Source organism: Notechis scutatus, chromosome 6 (assembly GCF_049901735.1).
Source record: "Notechis scutatus isolate UNSWTSFEM ecotype Mainland chromosome 6, rNotScu1.2, whole genome shotgun sequence".
NCBI classification, from domain to species: Eukaryota; Metazoa; Chordata; class Lepidosauria; order Squamata; family Elapidae; genus Notechis; species Notechis scutatus.
In genome coordinates this window covers 35,390,639-35,410,824 of record NC_142014.1, presented here as the reverse complement: position 1 = coordinate 35,410,824, position 20,186 = coordinate 35,390,639, and the positions used below count along the sequence as shown (strand labels likewise).

General features: G+C 42.9%; 1 protein-coding gene across 2 annotated transcripts in view; it reads right to left on the bottom strand.

The window, feature by feature from the left end:
* Window positions 1-18,323, bottom strand: part of TBC1D30 (TBC1 domain family member 30) — a 53,671-nt gene extending 35,348 nt beyond the window's left edge. Inside the window, exons 1-2 of one of the 2 annotated variants that reach the window (XM_026667782.2) lie at window positions 17,654-18,323; window positions 15,755-15,919 (exon numbers count right to left, since the gene is read on the bottom strand). In XM_026667782.2, the coding sequence (XP_026523567.1) occupies window positions 15,755-15,919; window positions 17,654-18,032 (544 nt within the window). In that variant the 5' untranslated portion in view covers window positions 18,033-18,323. The remainder of the gene's footprint in view (window positions 1-15,754; window positions 15,920-17,653) is intronic. The other variant, XM_026667783.2, reaches the window with a different exon arrangement.
* Between the last annotated feature and the right edge of the window lie 1,863 nt (window positions 18,324-20,186).

The following is a 20,186-nucleotide window of genomic DNA, read 5'->3' as shown; positions in this document are numbered from 1 at the left end:
GGTGTTTTGACAACCACACACACACACACACACACACACACACACACAACCAGTTACAACATCCAACACAGTCTTGTGGCTGAGGTTTTCTATGTTTTTTTACCAGTTTCCAACAAGCATCCTTCTGGTTTCTGGTTAAAAATGCCCATTGGGGAAAATGGATTTAACAACCACAGTGTTTGCTTCATGACCACAAGGTTCGCTTAATGATCATGGTGTTTGCCTAACCCAGGGATCTGCAACACTTAAACACAAGAGCCATTTTTCTATTTTCTTTTAAACAGGTATCTCTCTGTGTGTGTCTTTCTTTCTCCCTCTCTCTTTCTCATTTCTCTGTCTCCTCTTTTTCTTTCTCTTTTTCTCATCTTTCTTTCTCCCTCTCTCTGTTTCTCATCTCTCCTTCTCTCTCTCATCTATAACTGCTAAGATTGAAAACTATTTTTATAATAATTTTATTATAACTTTATAATCCTATTTCTTTGCAGTTTTTTTCACACACATTTGTGCATATGTATTCAATACTCTTTCTTCCTTTTCGCTATGTATTCAAAATGGGCAATGATTATGTGTGTGTGTGTGTGTAGCATGCGTATATATGTGTGATGGATGTGTATATATATTTCACTTTTAATGTGTATTTACAGTAAAAATTTGACAATAAAAGTCATCTTATCCTACCTTCCTTCTTTCCTTCCCAACCCCATTCCTCTGCACACCCTATTTTGTGTTGGCTTCCCAGCCAAGTATTTACCAGGTCTGGTCCTGTTTAGCTTTCTAAAACCAGCCGACTGAAATAAATACCAAATTAAACTGCCCAATAATTTACCTACCATCACTACCTTGCACCTGATTTCAATGTAAATCTGCAGTATTACTAAATTTTGCTAGGCACCTGCTGCATGTTATTCTCTCTTCCTTGATAATCTAGTCTTAGCTGGGCAAACTGTATTAGACATTTGGAGTCAGTGGTGAGAGCAGCTCAGCATGGAGAAAAGTCGTGCATCTCCCCATATTCCTTTCTCCGCGAGAGCCTCGTCCCCTCATTTGTGAAGCACACTAAGTTTAAAGGTGCTGCGAGAGGCTAATCGCTGAAAGAGGAATATGGAGAGACACACGACTTTTCTCGACAAGAGGGCTGCTTTCTCTCTCTCTCTCTCTCTCCTCCACTCTTGGCGTGGAGAAAAGTCGGTGGGAGTAGCAGTTAAGTCAGTCGGTCACCTGTCCCAGGGCTCATGCTCACCATACCTGTGCTGGGGGTGGAGGATGCAGCGGCAGCGAGGTGGCAATGGCGATCGTGGCAAGGAAGGCAATAGTGATTCCGTGGCATTGGGCTTCCAGGACCAGGTTGCCCCCTGCCACCCATCAGTTGTTCCTGCAGCCACACACGTGGTGCTTCGGGGCTTCCAGGCTATGCTCCCTGCAGCCGCCGTCAGCTGTCCCGGACTTGATCAAGGGGTGCCTTGCCAACACGAGCCTCTCCATATGGTTCCTTCCTGCTGTTCTTGCTGGGAGAGTCTTTCCCGGCAGGTTGAAAAGCCTCCAAGTACCCATCCAATTGGTAAATGGCTCTGGACAGCAGAGAAACAGCCAGGTTGAATCCTGTTTCTCTTTGCCTCCCGGGAGTTGTTTCCCGATGGGAGAGGGACTTGCAAGCTTTTTACTGTGCCAGGAAAGACTCTCGTTCTTACAGCAAGAGCAGCAGGTGAGAGAAGCAGCCGCTGACCTGGCTGGAGCCGACACAAGCCTCTTCATGTGTTCCCTGGTGGAAGACAAGTGGTGGGGGAAAGGCGATGGCGGCAATGGCAAAAGGCAAGTGGTTGGGGGGGAAAGGCGACCAGCAGTGGCAGATAGGCAACCGGGGCTTGCAGAGTCTAACTCACCCAGGGAGATCACATCAGGCAGGGCCGCAGCGGAAGGCAGGCAACAATGGCTGGCCTGGCGGGCGGGCAAAAGCAGGCAGCAATGTCATGCATGCATTGTCACGTTAAGGACTGACTGGGAGGGGAGGGATGGGTGGGGAGGGGAGGGGCCAGCCAGTGGCACAATTTGCCGCTTCTCCGAACTGTGCAGAATCATAACAACCGGTTCTATAGAACCGGTCCGAACTGGTAGAATCCCACCCCTGGTTCTAATCCTGCTCTAGCCATGAAAGCCAGCTGAGTGATTCATTCTCTCTCAGCTCAACCCATCTCACAGAGTTGTTATTATGGGGAAGGTATACAAGTGCAGCAATAACACTCTACAAGTAGGCAGGTGCTCTGTGTGCATGTTTAAGCAAGGAGAGATTAACAAATTGTAGCATCATTTACCATGCAGTTAGTCTATATTCCTCAAAGACTTTCTGGGACAACATGCAATATAGGTTATTGTGGCTACCAAACATGACTATTCAAAGTTACAACAACACTGGAAAAAGTGATTTACAACTGTCCTTGCACTTACAACTGTTGCAGCATCCCCAGGGTCACTTGATCAAAATTCAGGCATTCTGCAACTCACATGTATTTATGATGGGGTCATGGGATCACCATTTATGATCTTCCTAGTCAGCATCCAATAGCAAATTCAATGAGGAGAGCTGGATTCCCTTAATAACCACATGATTAACTTGATTAACTACAGTGATTTGTCTAACAATCATGGGAAAAAAGGTCATAAAATCAGCACAACTACCTTACTTAGCAATGGAAATTCTGCCTCAATTGTGGTCATACATCAAAGATTACCTAGTTAGCTTTAACACATTTGCAGTGTATATCATGTCCTATGATCTACAAAAGAAAAGTCTCCTTGGTAAAAACAAAGATATTTTTCAATACACTATCAATTAACAGCAATAGTTCAAAGAGCTGGTTAATACTACCACTCATCGTATTGAGAAATCACAGATGTAAACTATTTGTAAACCTCAGATAGCTCCAAGAAACCTTAAGGTAGTGAAACACCATTGCCTATATGATCCAGTGATAAAGACTACAGATTACATTATTGGCCTATTGAGCTAGAACTGAGGAAAACCAGTCAGTTTAAGACAATATTGAATCAATTGTCTGCATTATTGTAGCAAAGCATTTTATTTAACAAGGTATGTTTATATCCCAAATATCCTAAATTTTACAATTGAAAAAATAAGGTAAAATCTATTTAGTAAAATCTGAATCTTAAAACTGATACCCACTGTTATGCCAACATCTGTACCAAAACATTCCACAATCAAGATAGCATCACCAAAGTTTAGCCCAATCTTTTTACAACCAAGCTGTGTACTCCATCTGAGTTTCAGAAGTTTCAGAAATCAAAAGCATATACAAGCTCCTTTGGCAGATCTATAGCATACACAAAGGAGGAAAGTACAATATTGGTTCTTATTAAAAACAACATAATGCAACAAGTTTCCATTCCATAATGGAACAGGTATCATGAAAATATAATACATACATTCAAATGTACTTCTTACTGTTAGCAGATGGGTATTAGTCAATGCTATGATAATTCTAAATAGTAGACCAGATATTCCCCAGTCTATGAATGGATGTTTGATTTGTTTTTTCTAAGTACTTTGCATATCCAGTGGTTCATATGGCAAACAGATCCAAGACCAAATGAGTTACATTATGGCTTTGTAATGGTGAACCTAGTCTTCGATTCTTGCTATCACAATTTTAAATTCTAAATTCATGTAGTTCTTGACCATTCATTCAGCAATCATTCAGTTGTCACAGCACTGAACAGCACTGAACAAGGAGATTTATGAATGATCCTTGTATTTGTGTCTGCTACTGTGCCCCCGAGGTCATGTGATGATTAAAGTGTTTGGCAACCACTTGCAATTACAACATCACAGCATCCCATGGTCATGTGATCTTCCTTTATAACCTTCACTGCAGACTTCTGACCAGCTAAGTCAATGGGAAAGCCTGTCAGATATCACAAATGGCAATCACATGACTTTGTACTTAATGACTGCAACTGGACCTGCTGGATCTCTTATTATAGGTCTGTGCAGTCACATCACATCATGTTTTGTGGCCATGTTGTATTAGCAGTGGAATTCCTGGTTCCATTTACCATTATTACCCAGAGATTACTATACCAATTCATTGTTCTTTGTTGTAAAGCATGAGTGTCAAACTCACATCATCATGGCAGTGTCACATGATGTATTGGGACTTTTTTCTCCTTTGCTAAACCAGGCAGGGGCACGTGATGCAGTCACGAGTTTGACACCCCTGCTGTAAAGAGTGTAGAAGTGGTGATTTTGTTTATTTCTATCTTACATACTTGATACCCTCTAAGGTCCGTATATGAACCCTATCTTCTCAAAGGTGGAGGAGCTCCCTTAGACTATCTATATATATAAACGTCATCATGAAATCTCCAGAACCGTAAAGCCTACAAACTTGAAATTTGGCACTTATGTTCCTCTTGGCTTCTAGGTGCTCACCAAGAAAGGATTTTTTGAAATGACCATCAGATTAATATTTCTTAATACAGTAATTAACATGCTCTGATGCTAAGGAGTTCTATTCCCCCTCCCCATCTGAAAAGAACTCTGTTCCGACTGCCAGTTGCCTCACATTCTGTTACCTCAGTTCAAACTGACAGACGTTCCACTCCTTCACTCAGGAGCAATCTGGGGCTCCTTAAAGTACTAAATGTCAATACCTCACCAAAATGTCTACACCTTCAACCTATGGAACTGCTTCCGAACTCAAGGCAGCAGGAGAGATATTCTCTTATGAGTTTCAATCACTGATCACCACCGAATTTCTCCTGCATAGCGTCCCAGCCCCAATTCACTTCTTACACTGACCTCCCCAGTTCAGATGAATCTGTTCCTTGTACTGTAACACCAGTTAAAGAGAAAAGAGGGGAAAAACGCAGGAAAAGATTTACAGGTGTGACTAGGAAAACAAAAGTAAGGGAAGCTGCAAAAAAGTATCGTCAAAGTCATCCCGAAGTCAATAGAGAGGCTGTAAAAAAGTGTGCATCTAATAACCCCTACATTAATCAGGCAGCTACAGTTAAATACAATAAAGATATCACAAATCAGATCAAAGCCTTGGATTAATAAATATTTGTCTGGTTTTAAATATGAACCTCAGATTGATTACTCCAGGGAAAAGGTTTTTGATCTCAGTCCTCAGTTACCCTGTGCCTGGTGCCGTGTCCTGAAGTGTCAGGATGAGACTCCCGGGACATGCTGCAGTGATGGTAAAGTCCAGCTCCCTCCCCTTGAGCCCCACATAGCCTTCTCACCCACCAGCATCCAATGGCAGAGCACTTTCTTTCTGCTGCCCGGAAATACAGCGGATGCTTCCAAAATGACATCTTTTGGAGCCAGAGAGGCGAAGGAGAGAAATTTTATGCCAACATTCAAAGTGCAGGGGCAGGTCTGCCACAGGATAGGGAGTATCATGGCGGGGCCTCAGCAGCAGCCTTAATTTATCCAGATATAGTTTGTTGGTGAAGATGACAATGAGAGGGACATCTGCTACGGAATCTACCTGGGCATTAATCCAGAACTGGTTAGCCAACTGCAGAAGTTGCTGCGTGGACACAAGTATATTCTGAAATGTAACGCTGCTGTTGAATCTGTTCCTAAGGACTCCCAAGTGATGATTAACGCTGATAGGAAGCCTTCTGGAGAGCACCGAGGTCATTTCAATGCTCCCACAACTACAGAAGTGGCTGTTCTCATTATCAGCCAGAAGAGAGATATCGTTCTCCATAGCAGAGACAACAGACAACGAATCACTGAGATGCACCATGCCTATGATCCTCTCCAGTACCCTCTGATGTTCTGCCATGAGAAGATAGCTATTACATCAATATACCTCAGTGCGACGCAAAGACCAAGAGTCCTCTCAGGAAAGCCATGTCTGCTGATGACTTTTACAGCTACAGGATAATGGAGCGCATTGGCAAAGAATGCTACCTACTGATGTTCCGCTATCTCCTTAATCAATTTCTGGTTGATATGTATGCGAAAATTGAGAGTGAAATACTCAATTGGATTCATAATAACCAAAATACCCTGAGAAGTGAGGGTGTAGGTGCACCTGAAGGACACCATGACAAGAACTGACAGCCAGTTATCACAGCTTGGCAAGATGGCTGTATTGCCATTTTCTTTCCCTGGAGGACACCACTACATGCATGAGTGATCTCAAGATGCGATGACTTATGTGCGACATTTAGGACGTGATCTGTTAATTACATTTACCTGCAACCTGAAATGGACAGAAATCGTACAGCTCTTGAAACAAGAACAAAAAATCTCACCATAGACATGACACAGTAGCAAGGGCTTTTCCCATGAAAGTAAAATATACCATGAAGCTTCTCGCTAAAGGTTACATCTTTGGAAATACCTGGTGTTACATGTACTCCATGGAATGGCAGAAACATGGACTCCCCCACATTCATATTCTCCTGTGACTCGAAGATAAGACCAGAGTCCATTGACAAAGTTATAAGTGCTGAGGTACCTGATCCCAACCTAGCCCTAGCCCTCCATGACATTATCAAGACAACAATGTTCCACTGCACATGTGGACCCTGCTATGTTCTGAAGTTCCCCCTCTGGTCCAGTTTCCAGCAGGGGGCGCCCAGCCACAACCTGATTGGCTGATAGTTTGACAGCCAACTATATAAGGAGCTGTCAAACAGGCCAACAGCTGTTGCCTCACAGCTGAGTGATTTATTCACTGTTAGCGCGCGAATTCAATAAAGTCTGAGCAACCAATTTAACCTCGCCTCATTCTGTTGTGCATTCGTTCCCAATACGAAGCACTGGCGACGAGGATGGGATCTCCACCCTTGAGGCATTAGGTGAGCTTGAAGTCCTCCTGTGGGGAAACCAAAAGAGCTGATCACTGTGGCAGAGAGCGCCAAACAAGCCAGAAGGCCATACAAAAAGAGCAAGTCATGCTGAGGGAGCTTGATAAAGTCCACCAGCCACCTGCCTAAGGATCATGGGTTCTGGGAAACTGTTCAGAATGGCAGTGTTAAATTCCTTTGCGCCATTTGACACATTCACAGAGACTTGGGAGTCATATATTGAGCATTTTGACTGTTTCCTAGAGGCAAACGATCTGGTGGATTTGACAGGCAGCCGGCGAAGGGCGCTGTTTCTAAATTTCTGTGGCAAACAAATGTTTGACACAGCCAGAGCTCTGTTAGCACCTCAGCCCCTGAATTCTGTCACCTGGGAGGCATTAATGGCAAAGCTTAAGAACCATTACGCTCCCACTCCCTCACGAATTGTCCGAAGGCATGCATTTCACCAGTGCAAGCAAGCTGAGGGGGAAACTGTTAATCAATTTATGGCGGGTCTCCGAACAGCTGCTCTCCATTGTGAGTTTAAAGAGCTGGATGATGCCTTGCTGGATCATTTAGTCTGTGGGTTAAAAGACCTCCGAATCCAGCGCAGACTTCTAGCAAAGCCTGACCTGATGCTACAATCAGCATTGGACGAAGCCTGTGCTGCGGAGCTATCCAACAAGTTGACGATAGAGATTCATGGCATGAGCAGCCCAGCTTTGGGAAGAAAAACCTTAGCTGTCCATCAAGAAGAGGCTACAGAGGAAGATGTCAATCTACCAGGGGATGACGACCTCCACTGGCTGAAGACTGTGTCAGGTAATAATTGGCAATCCATAAAAACAGCCCAGGCACAATCCTGTATAGAGTGCAGAGGTAACCATCCATGAGCAGCCTGCAGATTTCGTACTGCAAACTGTAAGCACTGCGGGAAGAGAGGCCATTTAGCTAGGAAGTGTAGAGCTATCCTGCCTGATGACTGAGTCCAGGCAAAACAAGAGCAAATGAAGGGGACCCCTAGAAAAGTTCCTAGGTTGGGGGAAGAGTGTTTCACCATCCAAAGGGATAATTGCTACATCAACCCCAAAGTAGGGCAAACAAACTTATCACTAAAGAATTTTTTTTTCTTTCAGTGAAAATTGAGGGACAGGATTGTCAAATGGAGATTGACACAGGATCTTCTTTGTCATTGGTCAGTTGGAGCACAATCAAAAGGTTGGTGCCCAAAATGGCAAAAAAAAGGTTAAGACCCTGTTCCCTCACATTAAGAGACTATCAAGGGATTTCCCATTTTGGATCTCACTAAAGTGACAGTAGCTTTCAAACAATTCAAAGGCTGTCTCCCATTAATAGTTGTGGAAAGGGCATTGCCAAGCTTACTGGGCCTTGACTGGTTCAAATCCCTAGGTCTGGCCATAAGTACATGCCGCAAATGGACAAAGCACTGACACCATAGACGCACTGGGAAAGGAATTTGCTAGTATTTTTGACAATGACCTAGGTAAATATACAGGGAAACCTATTTCGCTGAATTTAGACCCTACAGTTATGTCTAGAAGATTGAAAACCAGGCGAGTGCCCTTCGCAATCTGCCCAAAAATTGATGCTGAACTTGATAAGCTTATATCGCAAGGGGTATTAGAGCCAATACACCACGCTCCCTGGGAGACCCCAATTGTCACGCCACTCAAAGCTGATGGATCAGTCAGGGTATGCGCAGACTATAAGGCAACCCTGAATTTGGCATTACAGCAAAGCGCGTACCCAGTGCCTGTGGTGCAACATCTGTTGCATTCACTGGGTAACGGATTTTTGTTTGCAAAGCTTGACATGGCTCAAGCGTATCAACAGCTGCCGGTGGACTCAGCCACCGCAGAAACTATAGTAACACATAGAGGGGCATTTAGATGCAATAGGCTACAATTTGGCATTAGTGCTGCCCCTGGGATATTCCAGTCCCTAATGGAACGACTCTTACAAGTCTTTCCATACTTTGACGACATTATTGTGTCAGCTAGAGATGAAAAGGCACTTTTAGACAGCCTAAGGGAAGTTTTTAAGAGAGTCCAGGCAACAGGTTTGAAACTAAAGAAGAGCAAGTGCCATTTGGGCGTACCTAAGGTGGAGCTCCTGGGGTTCATAATTGATGCTGCTGGAATTCATCCCACGACAGCTAAGGTCCAGGCCATAAAAAACACTCCCACTCCAAACAACAAAACTGAACTGCAGGCTTTCCTAAGCCTCCTGAATTTCTACGCCATTTTCATTCCTCACAAGGCATCAGTAGCTGAACCCCTACACAGACTGTTAGACAAAAAATCTCCTTGGGTTTGGGGCAAGAAAGAGGCTAACTCTTTTAAGGCTGTGTTAACTTTAAAGACTTGTTAACTTCAGACTCTGTTCTCATACAGTTCAATGAATGTTTACCATTACTGTTGGCATGCGATGCTTCTCCGTATGGAGTAGGGGCGGTTTTGAGTCACAGACTGCCTAATGGCTCTGTGAGCCCTATAGTGTTCTTCTCTAGGACCCTATCACCGGCGGAACGCAATTGCAGCCAAATAGATCGTGAGGCCCTTGCTGCCACTACTGGCATTAAACGTTTCCACGAGTATGTTTATGGACATAAGTTTGAGCTTATCACAGATCATAAGCCCTTACTGGGGTTATTCGCTCGGGATAAACAGACTCCTCAAATACTCTCCTCTCGAATGACGAGGTGGGGGGGGGGGGTTAGCAGCATACTCATACACACTGACATATCGCCTGGGCAAACACCTCAGCCATGCTAATGCCCTCAGCAGGTGCCCAATTCCAGCTGCAGCAGAGGACCAGGAGGCTGAGGAATTCATCCTCCTCATTGACCATCACCAGGACTTCCTATTGACTGCTGCAGACATTGCTGCCCATTCAGCTAAAGACAGACTCTTAAGGCAAATTCTGGACTGGGTGAAGAGGGGATGGCCACAAGGGACTGTGCCTGCTGATTGTCGTCCTTTCAAAATAAGGCAACAAGAGCTGTCTTGCAGCAAGGGTTGTTTACTATGGGGGAGTAGAGTGGTAATTCCCTCATCCTTACAAAAGCACGTACTGGAGGCACTTCACAAGGGTCACCCGGGCATAGTTTGTATGAAGTCCTTAGGTCGAAGTTATGTGTGATGGCCAGGGATGGATCAGGCAATATCTGAATGGGTGTCAGGGTGTCAACAGTGTCAGGAAACTAGGCCATTACTCCCAAAATCCCCAGTAAGAGAGTGGGAAGCTCCCAGAGGTCCCATGGTCATGCCTGCACATTGATTTCGTGGGGCCCTTCCAAGGCCAGACCTTTCTCATCTTAGTAGACACTTTCTCCAAGTGGGTTGAGGTAATTTTAATGACCTCTACAACATCTTAAGCTGTTAGCTTAGCGTTACAAAAGGTGTTCGCCACCCATGGGCTTCCCAATCTAATTGTATCAGATAATGGGCCACAATTTACTTCAAAAAGTTTCGAGCTGTTTCTCATTGGTTTAGGCATAAGACACACATTAATTGCTCCTTTCAATCCTTCAAGTAATGGTATGGCAGAACAAGGGGTAAGATCTGCAAAAGAGGCTCTAGCAAAGATGGGCCCAGGGCCATGGCCAACTGGAATAGCCCAGTATCTGCTAATTCAGCATTCTACCCCATGTCCATCCACAAATCATAGCCCAGCAGAATTATTGATGGGCCGAAGACTTAGAACAGTCTTAGATAAGCAGCATCCTGCCTATACACCAGACAAACCCTTTGACTTGCAAAGCAACACCAGGGAGTTTGAGGTAGGGGACCAGGTATTCGCTAGGAATTACACTGGTAATCCCCTGTGGCTACCAGCGGCCATAACTAGCATAACCAGGCCATGTTCGTACATTGTGAAGTTAGAGGATGGCCGGACCTGGAGGCGCCACATTAATCAACAAAGGGGGCGAGGGAACCTGAGGCCAGGAGCTGTATTAACTGGGGAGAACCAATACAAGACCGTCTGCACCAACAACACGCCAGCAGCCACACTCACCAGAGAGGCCATGGGTCGAGGAATCACTGGCGGAGATCCAACTGCAGCAGTTGGAGGTTCCGGTCAAGGAGGTTCCAGCCGAGGAGGTTCCCGCCACATCCAATGAGCCATCTCTGCGCAGATCAGCTAGGATCCGGTGCCACCCGGCCTACCTCGAAGACTACACATGCACTGTCAAGGTGGGAAGGAGTGTTATGTTCTGAAGTTCCCCCTCTGGTCCGGTTTCCAGCAGGAGGCGCCCAGCTACAACCTGATTAGCTGATAGTTTGACAGCCAACTATATAAGGAGCTGTCAAACAGGCCAACAGCTGTTGCCTCACGGCTGAGTGGTTTATTCACTGCTAGCGCACAAATTCAATAAAGCTTGAGCAACCAATTTAGCCGCCTCGCCTCATTCTGTTGTGCATTCATTCCCAATACGAAGCAGACCCCTCAACAGGAACTCACCCTGCATCATGGATAGCGCCTGCACCAAGAACTATCCCCAGCCATTTTTGAAGGAAAGTCAAACCAGAGAGGATAGCTATCCTCAGTATCACAGGCGGTCCCAAGCAGACGGTACCCTCATTCACCATTGCAGATCTGGACAAGGTGACAAGGTACAAGGCAGGATGATACAACAGCAGCTCTGAGGCAGCCTGGCACATTCTCTGCTACCCTATTCATGGAAGGTTTCCTCCTGTTATGTATCTTGCCGAACATCTTGAAAACAGCCAGAGAGTTTATTTTACTGAGGACAATGTTGTTCAGAGGATCAATAATCCAAAAACAACACTTCTGGCCTTTTTTGAGCTGTGTAAAGTCATGCTTTCGCAAGGACCCTTCTATATTGCAAAGTTCAACTTACTACATATGGAAAGGCAACCAGTTCTGCAGGAGGAAAAAAAGAGAAGCCTTTACCATGTTATTTGGGGGTGAAGAAAGATCAAGTTTTGGGTAGAGTGTACACCGTCCATCCCGGTAATGCGGAGTGCTACCTATGCCTCCTCTTACACGAGATCCATGGCCCCATGTCATTTACTGCCCTAAAAACTGTGGCAGGAGTACTTCAACCAACATTTCAAGCAGTGTGCAGTGCACTTGGCTTGCTAGAGGATGATGCTCACTGGGACCACACTCTGGAAGAAGCCTCCGTCTCTGATTTTCCTAACAAAATCCGTGAACTGTTTGCCATCATGTTGGTTTTCTGCCAAGTTGGAGACTCCCTAAAATAGTGGGAGAAATACAGAGACAGTTTTGTGGAAGATGTTAGATGACTAATGGAGAGAGTGTATGGAAATGCCCAACTGGTCCTCCAAATTGTTTACAACCAATGCCTTATCCTTCTTGGGGATATTGTCATATCCATGTCAGGTAAAACACTCCTGCAGTTCAGATTACCACCACCTTCATGAGAGCAAGGAGCCATTGTCAGCAACCGTCAATACCTGAGTGAACTGTCTTATAATACTATTCAGCTGACAGAAGCAGTTGGTGTGAATGTTCCAGAATTAAATAAAAAAACAGAGAAAAGCCTACAATGAAATAATGCACAGTATTGCTTCTGATTCTGGCCCGTTGTTCTTTCTTGATGCTCCTGGTGGCACTAGCAAAATGTTCTTGATCAATATGTTGCTGGCCAAAATTAGGGGTGGAAGGAATATCGCCTTTGCCATTGCTTCCTCAGGAATTGCAGCTACCTTGAACATGGAGGCAAGATGGCTCATTCTGCCTTTGTTACCTCTCAACTTGAATCATTCTGAGTCTGCACATTGTAAGAGTGACATAGCTCAGGTGCTTCAAGAAGTCAAAGTTATCATGTGGTATGAGTACACCATGACTCACAAAAGAGGCATTATGGCTCTAAACAGGATGCTCCAGGACATTAGGGGCAGCAACCGTCTTATGGGTGGAGTTACGGTGCTTTTGGCTGGTGACTTCAGGCAGATGTTGCCTGTTGTACCATGAGGGACACATGCAGATAAAGTCAAGGCCTGTCTCAAGCCATCCTTCTTATGCCCTAATGCCAAAGTCTTGTCCTTGAGAGTTAACATGCGTGTCCACCTTCAACGTGATTTGAGGGCAGAAGTGTTTTGTAACTTATTACTTGATATTGGTGATGGCAAGTTTTTTGGATGAGGAGGGAAGAATAATTATTCCGAGTGACTTTTGCGATGTTGTGAGAGATCTGATCAGCATGACTGACAGAATATACCCCAACATTTATCAGGCTAGAGTGGATTGTGCTTCATGGCTGAGGGAAACAACTATTCTCACACCAACAAACAACTCAGCCAACAATATCAACAACTTTCTGCTGGAGAAGCTGTCTACTGAGCATATGAAGTATGAATCTGTGGACTTGGTAATGGAGGTCAAGGATGATGTACATTACACTGTGGAGTTCCTGTACACTCTCAACCCATCAGGATTACCACCTCATTTCCTCTACCTGAAGGTTGGTGCTCCAATCATGCTGTTACGCAGTCTAAGCCCTCCGAAACTGTGCAATGGCACCAGGCTTCAGCTAAAGACTCTGAACAAACATGTAATCGAAGCCATGATTTTCACAGGCATCAATCAGGGAGAAACTGTTTTCATCCCCCAAATTCCTCTGATCCCATCACTTCGAATTCAAACGTCTACAATTTCCCATTAAGGTATGGTACGCCATCACCATCAACAAGGCACAGGGACAGATTTTGAAAGTGGCTGGTGTGTATCTGAGGAGTGAATGTTTCTCCCAAGGCCAGTTGTATGTGGCGTGCTCCAGAGTCAGTTCATGTGACAGCCTGATCATCCTCCAGCCAGAGAGCAAAACCAGGAATGTTGTTTACAGGGAGCTCTTGAGCAATTTATCTGAGGGAGGAATTGAAAGTCTATGCTATGCAAATTATTAGCCTGGCTGCGTAGACCAAAAAGCCAAGGGTGCTGGTGGGATTAAAGGGCTTAAACCCATCTATTTTATTATTGTTAGACTTGCAATAATGTCTTGATCTGTAATAGAAACTTAACTTACCTTCTCTATCTACATACAGTGTCTTTTTTAAACTACTCATTAATTTTCAAACTTTAAGTGTCAATTTATCAAGGACCATCACATAGTTTCATAGGGAAGCATGGGTATCCAGCTATAGCCTATAAATTAAATAAGCTAGCCAATTACTTTTGACCTAAACAAGAGGGTTCAGTACAATATCTCTTTGTAAACTTTGCCCTTTAGTACTTCTATTCTGATGTTGCTTGGAAGTATGTAAGAGGCAGTGTTTGTGATGTTTTAGCCCATATGTAATCACTTTGAGGAAATCTTGGCTTGCTGCAGATGTCCCCTATTTGAAATGATACTTTTTATCATTTTTTTCCTATTATTGGACAGTAAGGATAAACGCTGTGGGATCCTTGGCTATATACATGCTGAGTTTGAGGGACAGGGTGCCAAGTAAAGATATCCCTCTAGAAGAAAAGTGGTAGCAACAATAATAATTATCAAGCTGCATACCAGGGCAAAAAAGCAAGGCTATGGTGCATAATATTCAGGGGACTTTAGGAAGAAGAGAGTTGAGATTTTCTACTGTTTGTTGTTTGAGCTCAACCCTGCTGCTACACATGGACTGACAATCTGCCTCAGATCACCAAGTTTGCTCCATGGGCAGATAAGATCTTGAACCTGGAGCTACACTCTCCCATTTCAATAATTAAATATGGGTCCACCACTGAGGAATAATGCCATCTTGCAGTGGTATTAAAATCATGTTGAGATGAGTTTAGTTATTTTCACATTCACAAGTGTGTGTGTGTGTGTGTGTGTGTGTGTGTGTGTTTATAAATTTTGGCAGAGATTCAGGTTTATAAATGTAGCTGAGTTTTGCAGTTTTGTTTGTACAATTTACTTCCTTTAAACAAAATATTGCATTCATACAATTTTCAGAACTGATACTGCAGTCTGCTATCTGTAATGCAAAACATCACAGGAAATCATGCAAAAGTACCATTGCCATGCTAGTTGATTTTTATTTGCAGGGTAGTTATTTTGCCAAAGGAAAAAAAAACCTAGCTATGCTTAAGTTACATCTCTGAAGTATTTCAAGAATATGTGTAACCTGCAACCTATGCATGCTTTCCTGGAGTAAGCTTACTTTAACAGAGTGGCTCTTACTTCCAATGAACCATGTTTTAGGATTAGGCTATACAAAATTCTATTTAGCTACTTAAATCAAATAGTAGAAACTCCTAATTCTGTACCACTCAAGATCAGAACTGGAAGATCATTAAAAAATCTACATTTAATATGGATAGTTGCATGCACCAGTTCATTTTAGTGCAGTTTTCAAAGTATGTACTGTACCTGTAGATAGTACATTGCCATGCTGCATGTTAATGAAAAAGACACAAGAAAGTTAGCTGTAAAACATTTATGAGATTAACTTGTGTGACATACATTACTGCAGTAGAGTAATCATTATTAGGTATATTTTCCAATAAATGGTTCATTAAGCGTTTCTAAAACTGAAGAAATTATAATTGAATTCCTGTTTCCTTGAAACTATGGAAACTGGCCTTCACACTGACATACAGTGGATTTACTACTTGGAAAATATGTTCTGCATGGAGCCTTGAACTTTTGTTATATAAAAATCACAAATATATTGCTACAATCAGAGCTTTTAGTTCTGAAATACTACTATAAATACTACTATAAAAACTTTTACCAATTTCTTTGCCAATAATATACTGTAATTCTATATGATAAATCCTTAGAAAGTTTAACTCAAAATATGACTTGTTATCCACATTACTACAGAAAGTTTATAGAAATATCTTTTTCTTGTCCTGAAAAGCATTTTGAAAATGCAACAGTAGCATAATATTTGGAATAAAATTATAATATTTCTGGATTAACATAAATAGTACTCACGTCGCTTCGGGGAAACTGCCTGTAAACAGGCTGTTACAATATCACAGTTCGTCTGGACTTTATGTAAAAGTCTGTCCTTTTGTTTCAGAAGGCGAAGCAGTTTTGCTGACTGAACACAAATTCTATAATTCAACTCCCGTATTACTGTTGTCAATTCACTAATATCTGTCAAGAAAAAAAAAGGGCCAAAGGATGCAATCCTTGAAAATCTATTTCCCTCTTTGATAATCAGTATGACTTTCTTCAAAAAGGTCTTATCCCTCTAGATACCCTTGGTTCTTAGCATGATTGTAAGGTAATACATACTACAAAGTCTTATAAAAGAATACTGTAGGAAAACAACAGGCATCAAAACCATTTTTTTAAAATCTTCCATGCATGCACACACAAGGCATTTTGTCCTATAGTGGACAAAAGCAGACATCAAACTGATTTTTTAAGTTAGCAGTTGATGGCTGTTCATGAAATTACTGTAGTTAAAACAAATGAGAGGTTTTATCACTAACTTAGTTACTGTAGATAATAGACATACTAAATCATTTATCAAACTGTCATTCACTGGTCAACAAAACCCAGCACTTTATTTTAAAAAAGCAATAGCAACACTACCAGGGTAAAATAATATTTTCTACACCTAACAAAAATGATAGCACAAACTTTATTGTAAAGACACTTTAAAGGTTCAGTACTGAGTTATAGACTAATGAAATATGTGAAATAACAAGAGGCTAACAGCAGAGCGCTACTTTTAGAAAGCTTTCTATCCAGAATTGGAATTAACTCCAATCAGAGAAAAATTCAGTTCAAAATTCAAAAATGTGATCACTCACAATTCAAAAATGTGATCACTCACATTTCTATCAGGAGGCTGATAATTCCTATCCTTATAAAGTGCCTTTCCTTGTAAACCTCTTGTTAAGATCACCATGTCACTATTGCAGACAGAATAGGGAACAGCCTCTTGCTTAATATTTTAAAATATTTGAATCATCTTTATTTAAAAAGACTTTCCATCAGTAAAAAGCAACCTGCCCAGAAGTTATCATTTAAAACAACAGCACAAAGGAAGCAACAATTGAGAGATAATCCAGGCATCAATCCTTAAATGTCATAGCTTAGGGGAAATGTATATTACGCATTAATTAATTATATGTGCATTAATTAATGTGTAATATACATTTCCCCTAAGATTTGCATTAATTAATTATATGTGCTGGATAATAATGCTTTTTGCAAAAGAAAATAACCAGCCTTCAAGAAAGCAACTTGGGAAGTGCAGAGATATGGGGAAAATTTTGCTTCTTAGTCCCTGTTGAGTTCTTTTTTCCATCTCATCTTTAGGGGGGGCAGTTGGGGGGGGAAATCTCTGCTTAACTGAAAGGAATTGGGGCACAAGAATAATGTTAAAATCCTGTCAGAAAATTAACAAAATGAAATCCTATAAGAAACAAGGAAAATCTTGTTTTGACTGACATATGTCTCAATTAACTGAAACGCTTCCTTCAAATAAGGGGATCAGGGCAAATAAAAAAGCAGTATCAAAGTTTCAAGGGTTTTATTTTTGTAATCCTCAAGACATTAGACACTGCTGTTTATTACCTTTTATCTCAAACTGAATTCCTACAGCCCTGCCATAAATTTAGAAGCAGAACTGGGCATTTACCTATATTTTAATGGAGCTCCGTTTATCATAATCACGATTTTTATCTTTTCTCTGCCTCCTCCAGACGGGTCACATGCTTGCTTCCCCAGCTTTTACTCCCAGAAAGACTCCCCAGCGCAGACTGAGCCCAGCTTGTCCCTCAGAGAAGCCAGCCCCCTGTTCGATATATGGCCGGGGGAATATTCCCCATTGACAGAACGACATAAAACCTTGGAGGCATCCTCTGTCCGCTTTACCTTTCTGAGCCAGGTACTTCCTCTGGTGCCGCTGACCCGAGTTCCGCTGCAGCTCCTGCAGGACGCGGGATTCAGCGCTGCTGCCTCTCCCCCCGGGGAAGGCGTCGGAGCCGGCGGACGCCTCCGTGGAACTGTCTAGGCTGTCGCGGTGGCGAACGCGCGCCACGCTGTAGAGCTCGGTTAGCAGCCCACTCACCAGAGAGGGGGCGCGGCTGGCTCTTCTGCTCCGACCGGGCTCCTGCTCCACCTCTTCGTCCTCCACCAGGCTGCCCGCGTTGCTACTTACTCTGCTCCGAACAGGCAGCTCCACAACGCATCTGCCAGTTTCTGCTCCAGCACCCTCCCTGCCGTCGCCCAGGTCGACTTCCGTGAGCTCCATTGGGCTCCTTCTCCGCGCCTCGGGCGCAGCGGCTGCAAAGCGCCGCTGCTATGAGAAGGAGATCAGCAACGCTTTCGCCGGCTGAAGAGTTCTCAGGCCAGAGTTCCGGGTTTGTCCCATTGTCCACGAAACGGAGGTGGAAGAGGAAGGGAAAGCCCTTTTGCTCCACGGACGACCTGCGCCGGCAGAGCGTCACATCCCTCCCAGCTCTATTAGACTGCGACACTCTCGGCTTGCTTTCCTCACCCCTCTAACAGGTAGTGGCTTCCAAAGAATCCCCGCTCGGCACCTGTTGCTGGGAGCCAATCAGCTCACTTCGAATCACCAGTCCTTCCCGCTGCAGTAAATGGGACCGGCCGGTTATGCGCTAACCAGTTTGGACTTAGAGCAAGTGATCCAGGTTTCACACTGAAACTGGTACATGTAGCAAAATCAAATGATTATATTTCAGCTAATAGCTGGGGCCGACCTGTATAATTTTGCATTTTGCAAAGGAAAACCATACACCATTATAGGGGCGTGCATAAGCGCACCAACGTGCCTACCGCCCTGTCCTATTGTTTCTCTTATTCTTTTATTTTTCTTATATGTACCCATTTCATGTATTCACAACTATGTATACAGTTATACATATATCTTGTAAACAATTGACAAATCAAATAAATAAATAAAATAAATAAATAAAAGTGAATGGACAGCAAAACTGTAGCTTTCCTTGGACAACATAACCCAATATTAACAATTATTTAACAAATGCAATTTCTCTGGAAACATGCAACTCGTTAGGTTAAATTTGATTGGCCTAAAGTCAACCAGCTGATTTTCATACCCAAGGCAGGACTAGAATTCAGTTTATATTCTGGTGTCTTAACCACAACTAGACCAAACTGGTTATGTGACTGGCCAAATTATAATGCAACTCATTGTGTAAATCCAGCCAGTGTGATAGTTTAGTTTGATGTGTTGTCTAAAGTCAGATTGTCAAGTTTATTGTGAGTAAATTAATAAAGGATAAGCGCAGCCACTGCCATAAACTAAACTATAAATGTAGGCAAACTTCATGCCAGTTAAACATAACCATACCAGCTAAAACATTTTAATATGTGCACAAAAGTTATTTTTACAGGTCAGAAGTATCAACCTATGATATTTCATTTATAAAACATGTTTGGAATAGGAATTATTAGATTACACAAGAATTAACCCATACTCAACCCAACATTTAAAAATTGTGTGGCATACTGGATCATAAAGTGACCAATACTTGGCTAATGTGTGGATAAAGCATCTCATATAAATACAGACATTTTAAAGAAAAAAAATTCAAAATTTTATACATTGACGAAATTAAAAACAAGCATTACTTAAAATCTGGATCATAATTTTATCTGATTCATGGCAACACAACACCTCACTTTTAATGCAATTTCTATTTCACCCTCAGTTTAAGGCTGTGTTCACAAAATGCATTGGATCCCAGATTAGACCTCTTAGCCTAGTGGATTGTGTTCCATATGTTATGCAGATGTTAAAGCACTGGACAGAACAAACCATAGTTAACCAGAACACTGGTGGGATTCAAAATTTTTTACTACTGTTCTGTGGGCATGGCTTGGTGGGCATGGCAGGAGAAGGATGCTGTAAAAACTCCATTCCCCCCCCCCCACTCCTAGGGTAAGGATACTGTAAAATCTCCATTCCCTCCCTACTCCTGGGGGAAAGTTACTGTAAAATCCCCATTCCCTCCCCACCCCACGAACCTACTTTCCAGCTCTGTTCTCCTGTGCAGGGCAACAAAAGAAGGCCCAGCCAATCAGCTGGGACTTATGAGGCAAAGAATAGATGGGGCAGGGCCAGTCAGCTGTGGTATTTGCCAGTTCTCAGAACTACTCAAAGTTTCTGCTACCGGTTCTCCAGAACTAGTTAGAACCTGCTGAATACCACCTCTGAACCAGAAGTAACTATCATGCAAATACAGCCTAAGAGTTATTACTCCAAGCATACATCTTGATTGGAAGAATAACAGACCAGGAAACCTATATTTATGACTGATTCTTTTCATGGTTGCATTAAGCTGATGAAATAAAGAATGCCTAAGAGCTATAGAACTTATTTGTAATTTATAGAACTGCAACTACTTGCATACAAAATTTT